Source organism: Mustela nivalis, assembly GCF_964662115.1.
Source record: "Mustela nivalis genome assembly, chromosome: 8".
NCBI lineage: Eukaryota > Metazoa > Chordata > Mammalia > Carnivora > Mustelidae > Mustela > Mustela nivalis.
Genome location: NC_139027.1, coordinates 34,471,153 through 34,479,208, shown reverse-complemented (window position 1 = coordinate 34,479,208; position 8,056 = coordinate 34,471,153). Strand labels below are relative to the sequence as shown.

At 56.5% G+C, this 8,056-nt stretch overlaps 1 protein-coding gene across 1 annotated transcript; it reads right to left on the bottom strand.

Moving 5' to 3' along the window:
* Nucleotides 1-4,179: 4,179 nt before the first annotated feature.
* Nucleotides 4,180-6,572, bottom strand: DUSP2 (dual specificity phosphatase 2). The gene is made up of 4 exons (XM_082743307.1): nucleotides 6,081-6,572; nucleotides 5,856-5,977; nucleotides 5,167-5,386; nucleotides 4,180-5,045 (listed from the first exon to the last, which is right to left on the bottom strand). Exons 1-4 carry the CDS (start codon nucleotides 6,466-6,468, stop codon nucleotides 4,831-4,833), a joined length of 945 nt encoding a protein of 314 aa, XP_082599433.1. The 5' UTR covers nucleotides 6,469-6,572; the 3' UTR covers nucleotides 4,180-4,830.
* Nucleotides 6,573-8,056: the final 1,484 nt, after the last annotated feature.

The window sequence follows — 8,056 nt, the reverse complement described above, 5'->3', positions numbered from 1 at the left end:
TGGACACTACCCCTGTCATCCCCACAACAGCCTTGCACAATTGGCATTTATCCCCATTACACAGATCAGAAGCTAAAGCTCCTTACCCACATTCCTCCCCCCTACGCTCCTTAGCCTCTTTCTCAGAGCTGGGTCACCAGGGGGCCCACCTGGATTTAAATCCTGGAGGTGAAGGATTTAAGGACTTCCCCCACCAATGCCCAGTGAAGAGAAGTGACAGAGCAGAGGCAAGGTCACCAGCCACGGTCCACACCATGCTGGTGTGCTCAGTATCCTGCCATGCCTGGAATCCAGCATTTCTCCAAATATAATATAGGAATCAGAGCCACGGGGAGAACAGACAGATGCCCCTACCCCCTAGGCAGGGTGTTAGGGTGTGTAAACGTGCATGGACTGGCCACGGCTGATGAGAGCTTGCTAAAATCATCCTGATAGTCACCCTGCTTGCGTAGAGAAACAGATTCTTGGTCAAGAAATGCAGTTTGGCTTGAGGACATTCTGTGAAGCGAAATAAGCCCTTTACAACAGGGCCAACCTGATATGATTCCACTTAGAGGAGGCACACAGACAGATTCAGAGACAGGAAGTAGAAGGGTGGTTGCCAGGGCCTGAGGGAAGCGGGAAACGGGGAGCTGTTATTTAATGGGCATAGAGCTGCAGTTCTGCGAGAGGGAAACTTTCTGGAGATCTTGAATATGCTTAACGTTACTGTGTAATTAAAAATAGTAAAGGTGGTGGGGTACCTGGTGGCTCAGTCAGTTCAGTGTCTGACTCGTGGTCTCAGCCCAAGTCCTGATCTCAGGGTCATGAGTTCAAACCCTGTGTTGGGCTGAATGCTGGGCGTGGAACCTATTTTTTTTTTTTTTAAGATTTTATTTATTTATTTGACAGAGAGAAATCACAAGTAGACGGAGAGGCAGGCAGAGAGAGAGGAAGGGAAGCAGGCTCCCTGCTGAGCAGAGAGCCCGACGCGGGACTCGATCCCATGACCCTGAGATCATGACCTGAGCCGAAGGCAGCGGCTTAACCCACTGAGCCACCCAGGTGCCCCTATTTTTTTTTTTAATAGTAAAGGTGGTAAATTTCATGTTATACAGTAGTCCCCCTTCCTCTGCGGGGGATACATTCCAGGATCCCCAGTGGATGCCTGAAACTGTGGTTGATACACAAGTCTGTTTTTCCCTATACATACAAAACTATGCGAACATGTAATTTATAAGTTAGGCACAATAAGAGATGAATAACAATTAATAAATGCTGTAATTAACAACTAATAAATGTTGTAAAATTAAAATAAATGGTCTTTCTCTCAAAATATCTCATTGCACTGAACCCCACCCTTCTTGTGATGGTGTGAAGTGATAAAATGCCTACGTGATGAGGGGAAGGGAGGTGGGTGATGTCGGCACTGTGACAGAGCGCTGGGTTACTGTTGACCTTCCAACGATATGTCAGAAGGAGGAGCACCTGCTTCCAGATATCAGCTGACCACAGGCAGCTAAAACCACAGAAAGCAAAACCTCGGATAAGGAGGGACTTATCGTATATTTTTAACCACGATTTACATTTTTTTAAGTTTTTATTCATTTATTTGACAGACAGAGATCACAAGTAGGTAGAGAGGCAGGCAAAGAGAGAGGAAGGGAAGCAGGCTCCCCGCTGAGCAGAGAGCCCAACACAAGGCTCGATCTCAGGTCCCCGGGATCATGACCTGAGCCAAAGGCAGAGGCTTTAACCCACTGAGCCTCCCAGGCGCCCCACAATTAAAATTTTTTGTTTAATATTTACTTATTCATTTTAGAGAGAGCGTTAACAGGGGTGGAGAGGTGGGGAGGAGCAGAGAGAGAGAGAAGCCTCAAGCAGATCCCCTGCTGAGTACACATTTCCACCCCCACCCCCTGCCCGCCCCAACCCAGGGCTCATCCTAGGACCCTGAGATCATGACTTGAGCCAAAATCCAGAGCAGGCTCCTTGACTGACTGAGCCACCCAGGAGGCCCACAATTAATTCGAAAATTTTAAAGAAATAAGAAAGAAGGAGAGAGAGGCAGAAACAAGAAACTTGGGGCACCTGGGTGGCTCAGTTGGTTAAGCAGCAGACTCTTAATTTGGGCTCAGGTCATGATCTCAAGGTGGTGAAAGCGAACCTGGCATGGGGGCTGCTTTTGGAATCTGCTTGAGTCTCTCTCGCTCCCTCTGCCCCTCCCCCACCCCCACTTACTTGGGCTTGATCTCTCTCTCTCTTTCTCTCTCTCACAAAAAAAAAAAAAAAGAAAGAAAAGAAAAGAAATTTAAAAAAAAAGAAAAACTTAAGAACACAGGTAGAGTAGGCTGGAGGGGGAGAGTGAGTAGAAGGGATGGGGCAAAGCCAATGGGCAAAGCCCTCAGCCCCCAGCCCTGCTGTCTGTGAGACAGGACTGGGTGGTGGGAAGGCCCCGATGACTCAGCGCCTCAGCTGCCCTCCACTCCCAACCCAAGTTCAGTGTTGTTGGCAGGTCCAAATGGAAGTCTACTCAGAGCCTAAGAAAGCCTTGATCACAAGCTCAGCTCTGCTTGGTTCCCACCGGGAGCGCCTCACCCATCCTAGAGAGCAGAGGGAATAAGGCCTGGGAGGCAGGCTGCTCGTCCTTCACCAGGCCTGTTAGAATGAGTGCCGACCTGTGCCAGACTCTGGGCACCGAGGGCAGAGCAGACCACGGGCCTGGCCCTCACGAGCCTCTGGCCTGTTTGAGACACACAGCTACACACCTGCGAACCTTCACCTCCTGGGCCAGCAGTAGCTAGTATTTCCTGAGAGCACTTACTATGTGTAGATGCCAGGCTAAGCCTCTTAAATGGACTGACGTGTGCCGTTCTCCACACCACACCAACCGGCAGAGGCTAATGATAAAACCCCATTTTACAGACAAGGGAGAGCAAATGCAGGAGCAAACCTGGCCTCCTAACCATCGAGCTCCACCCCTCAGGTGTACACTGCCGGGTGCCCAGAATGCCACGGGGAAGAGCCAACATTCTGTGGGGGGCACCCTTGACCTGAGCTGCAAAGGACAAACAGCATCAGCTAGATGACACTCGGAGTGGCCAGGAGAGGAGGCTGGATGAAGCAGGGGTTGCTGTCCAAGAGTTGACCATGAGGACCTCCGCACCCCTGCTCCCAGGCAAATCATAGCCCCTGTTGCCAGCAGCCTCAGCACGCACCCCTCCACTTCTGGCTTCAGCTGGGCCCATGACTCCTACCTCCCCGGACGGCGTAGTCCCGTACCAGGCAGGTAACCAACATTCAGTCAAAACATGCTGCTTGCGGGGCGCCTGGGTGGTTCTGTGGGTTAAAACTTCTGCCTTCAGCTCAGGTCATGATCCCAGGGTCCTGGGATCAAACTCAGCAGGGAGCCTGCTTCCCTTCCTCTCTCTACCTGCCTCTCAGCCTACTTGTGACCTCTGTCAAATAAAAATAAAATCTTAAAAAAAAAAAAAAAAAAAACCCATGCTGGTTGGGTGGGTGTAAAGAGCAACTAAGCCCATCCCCGGTGACGTGTTCTCACGCCAGACATGAGGCCACGTGGCTTCTGGGGACAAGAAGGAACTTGGGAACGGGCTGCCATGAGCCCCAGGGCAAACAGGCATTCAGAGGCCTGGGGGCCGTGCCTGTGCATGCAAGAGGAGAGGGGGGCGGCTATGTTGCCCTACTGTGGGGAAGAGGAGGCCCGGCCTAGCTCATGCACGCACGGCTGCCGCAAGGGGCGCACACACAGGCACATGCATGGATTTTCTTCAGGCGCACGTGACATGCAGGTGTGTGCAATCTGAGAATGCCAGACACACACCCGTGCAAACAGCTACACACACGGGCACACACACATACGTATCCACACGTTCCCAAAAAGAAGTGGGTCTGAGCCATGGACACAGGCCTCTCCCCCCAAGGTCCAAAGCCAGTGATAAGAATAAGGTTGGAGACAGCCTCCCAGAAACCACCTCCTGCAGCTCTAGAGCCAGAACACTGCCTGCACTAGGACACCAGCATAGGGTGCCCAGGGCCCAGAGAGCCCCTCTGCTCCACCAGCACCTTCCTCCTTCCATGCCCCAGGCACTGGCCATACAGGAAAAGGGGAGGTCTGATGAAGACATGGTGTTGGAGCATTTTCCCGGGGCATTGACTTGAGACCAGATGCTTGAGACGTTGCTTTTTAAACAAACCAATATTTTATTGACACGTCCTCAATGTTCCGTATAAATATAAAGTGCTAAGTTTCCAACCCCCGCCCGCAGGGCTGGGAGGAAGTGGGGGAGGGAGTGTTAAATGTCACCTGAACACAAAAAAACTTTCCAGCACCGATACAGGCGTGAAATGCTCAAACACACACACATACACGTGCGCAAGAGGCCCACACGCAGCAGAGGCAGCCCTTCCCTGACGCACAGCTCCCCAGGAGCACAAGGCGCAGGCCCCAGGCCTGTAGTGGACCACCCCCTAGATGGGGCTCCTGGTTGTCACAGCTTGTTCCTTGGAGCCCTCAGGCTGCCGAGGGCTTCAACATCATGGTGGGACCCGTGGGAATCCGCGGGTATAGAGTCCAGTCAGTTTCTGCCAGAAGATAGAGGGCAGAGGGGAAGCAGACATGCCCTCCATTCCGGTCCCCAGAATGAGGGCCAGCCCTCAAACCCAGCAGACAAGCACCAAGTAAGAAAGTCCAGAATTCCTACGTTTGCAGCACCACCACCTGGGGGCTTTACAAATTTCGGGGAAAGGGCAGCTTTCCCTGAACTGGAGAGAATCGGTGCCCCTCTCCCCGGGGCGGTGGGGGGGGGGGGAGCATGGTGGGGCCTTGCATCAGTGACATAGCACCTGAGTCTCGAACTGTAGCAGCTGCCCCATGAAACTGAAGTTGGGGGAGATGACTCCCCGGCGTTGCTTGACAAAGTCAAAGGCCTCGTCAAGCCTCACACGGCGGCTCTGTATCAGGTAAGCCAGGCAGATGGTGGCAGAGCGGGAGATGCCCGCCTGGCAGTGTACCAGTACCCGGCCTCCGCTGTTCTTCACCGAGTCTGCACGGGAGATGAAGAAAGAAGGGTCACACACGAAGGGAGGCAGGGGAGGTGACAGGTTCCCCAGGCCCCTCACCTGGGTGCCCCTTTGGGTCCCTCTGTTGAGGACCACCCCCCTTACCAATGAAGCTTATGGCCTCCTGGAACCAGGCACTGATCTCCACCATTTGGTTGTCCTCCACCGGGATGCTCTTGTAGTGGAAAAGGCCCTCAAAGTGGTTGGGGCAGCTGGCGGACACGTTGAGGACCGCAGTGATACCACAAGCCTGCAGCCCCTGCAGGTCGGAGGAGTGGCTGCAGCTGCCCAGGAACAGGTAGGGTAGGATCTCCACCGGGCCTCCCTGCATGGGGACAAGAAAGGGATCAGGAGGAGGCCCTCTTCTCAGCCCCGACCTGGAGGGCTTCAGCACCAGCAGGGGCCAACCCGTACCCGTCCGGCCCCAGCAAGAGGAGCCCTCCACCTACCCACCTATCCGGACTAGGATCACACTCTGGAAACGGAGCACCCAGGAGGACACGCAGATGTAAACACTCACAAATACACACCTCCCCGTCAAAGCCCCAAATATGCTGCAGACACAATTCACAGAGCCACACAAGAGCCACCCACACCAGACGCACGGAGATGTGCTCCCCATCTGCTGCCGACACGGACACACACACACACACATACACACACACACGAGTGTGGACACGGAGAGACTCATGGAATCCACAAATGGCAGCCCCCTTCCCCAGAGGTGCCCATCCCGCAAATGCGGGGACAGGGGTTGGGGGCGAACAGCGAAATGAGCTCGGATCTCAGCTCACCTGATCGTAGAAGGGAGCCCTGGGGTCAGAGCGGCTCTTCTCTAACCCAGCAGACGACATGGTCGGGGCGGGGGACTCAGAGCACAGATCGGGACAGCACACCTGGAAGCCATCGAAGCCGCCTGCAGGGAGGGCAAGAGGCGGTTAGCGGGGAGGGTCCGGAGGGGACGGAGGGGGTGTTGGGAGGACTCCGGGAGGGGTTGCCGGGGCGCGGACGGCGCTCACCTCGCAGGAAGCACACGGCCGTGGGTCCCGCACGGGTCTCGGGCAGCAGCGCGGCGAGCAGCGCGTGTGCCGGGCCGTCGGGCGGGAGCTCGGCCACCGAGGCGCTGCCCTCGTCCAGCACCACCGCCCGGGCCAGCTCTCCGCGGGCCAGGCGCGCCCGCAACGCGCGGTCGGGCAGCAGGCAGGCGAGGGCGGCGGCCGGCGGGCCGCGGGCGCGGCGCCGCAGCAGCGCGTTCCAGGGCACGGGCCGCGCGTGGCGCACGTGGCGCCGGCAGAAGGCCAGGAAGGGGCGGCAGTCCAGCAGCAGCGTGCGCTCGGCCTCCCGAGGCTCCCGCAGCAGCGCGCCCAGCGCCGCGCAGTCCAGCTCGTGCGCCGCCTCCAGCCCCATAGCGACGGCCAGGCTCCTCCGGCCCCTCTCGCTGCGCTGCTTCTGCCACGCCGCGCGCTCGGGCTCTCGCGGCAGCCGAGCTGACCGAAATGAGTGTTCTGGGCGCCCTGGGCGGCGCCGCGGCTTAAGTACCCGGGGCCCGCCTCCCGGGTCACCATACAAGGGCAGCGCAGGAAGGCGCCGGCCCCCGCCCCCGCGGCCTTCAGCTCGCGCTAACGGGGCGGGCCCGGGGACTGGGCGGGCAGAAGGGGGAGGAAGCGGAGACTAGCTGTTGAGGGAAGGGTTTTGCTACCCCCTACCTTTGCGCCGGGGCCTGGAAGAACACCCCCACCCTATGAACTGCTCCACAGCGTTCAGTCCTTGGGAACTGGTGTCTCAGATGCACAGCCCCATTGCCCAGAGACTTTGGGGCCAGGGGTGCCCCTTGGCATGCTTCCTCTCCCTTCTCCCTTTGTCTTCCAAGATTTTCCCTCTGGGGATTTGTTACAACAAAAATTGAGATGGCTGTGATTTCTACAATGGGGAGTGGGGAGCCATGCTGAGATGTCCTTTTTCTACTTAGAAACCTTGGGAAGGAGGAACTTTCCTTCTTCTCCCTCTCCTCTGGCGTTGCGTGGCTGAGACCAGCACTCTGGGTCTGGCAGCAGGTTAGTGGCCAACCTGGTCCAGACCATTGTCCCCTGGGCCCAAGACCCTGGACATTGGCATGAGACGGTCCCCTGGGCCTTCCAGGGAAAAGGCAGGGGGCCTAGGATAAGTTTCCAGTTAAGAGTCGGGCAAGGCTTCCCCTGGGGCCCAGGGAAACCCCAGAGGCCCAGGGTGAAGCACTTCCCCAAGTCACAGGCCAGCTCCGAAGGGGAACTCTGCTGACGTTGATGGGCTCTCCCTGGGGCCTTGTGGGAATTTCAAGCAGCCTCACGAAGGGGAAGAAGGAGAAGAACTACCAGAATCTGCCTCCTCCACCCCTTTACCAAGCCCCTTCTCAGCCCTCCCTGGACTATGGCAGCCCCCACCCCCCCAACTGCCAGCAGGGACCTTGGACTGGCACCTGAGCGAGGTAATGAGCAGTGAGAATGGGGAGTTCCGTAATCTACACCCCTTCTGTCCGCCCAGGGACTGGATATGGTAAGGCCCAGCGGTGTGTGGGGAGAGGAGCTGGGCCTCTGGGTTGGGGGCAAGAGATATTGACAGCTAAACTCCAAAGCAGAAACCTTCAGGTGGAGGGAAGAGCATCCTGGAGCAGGAGCTGTCCTCATTCCCACCCCTAGCTGTGTGGGATTTCAGAACCCAGTTCCCTAGGCTCCCATTCCCCCACACCACTACTCAGTGTCCTCTGTGAGATCCTTCCAGCTCCCTTGCAGTCCCCTATATCCAGACTGCCTTGGAGGGCTGCAGCTAGGACCCACGTTGGCCTCCAAGCCCTCTGCTTGTTTTATAAACTCTTAACTCCTCAAAATGGTGTGTCGATGCATCTGTCACTCTCTCATGCCTCAGTGTCCCCATCTGTAAGATAGGAGCTCCTAATAGACTGTGCATTCACCCACACTGATTCCAGGGCTACAAGGCCACACCGCTGTCTGGGCTCCTC

Coding starts and splice junctions, on each gene's coding strand:
- DUSP2 (XM_082743307.1), bottom strand. CDS start 6,468: ATGGGGCTGGAGGCGGCGCACGAGCTGGACTGCGCGGCGCTGGGCGCG. Junction 5,387..5,855: donor GGGCTCCCTTCTACGATCAG/GTGAGCTGAGAT, acceptor GTCCCCATGCAG/GGAGGCCCGGTGGAGATCCT. Junction 5,046..5,166: donor GGAGGCCATAAGCTTCATTG/GTAAGGGGGGTG, acceptor TCTCCCGTGCAG/ACTCGGTGAAGAACAGCGGA.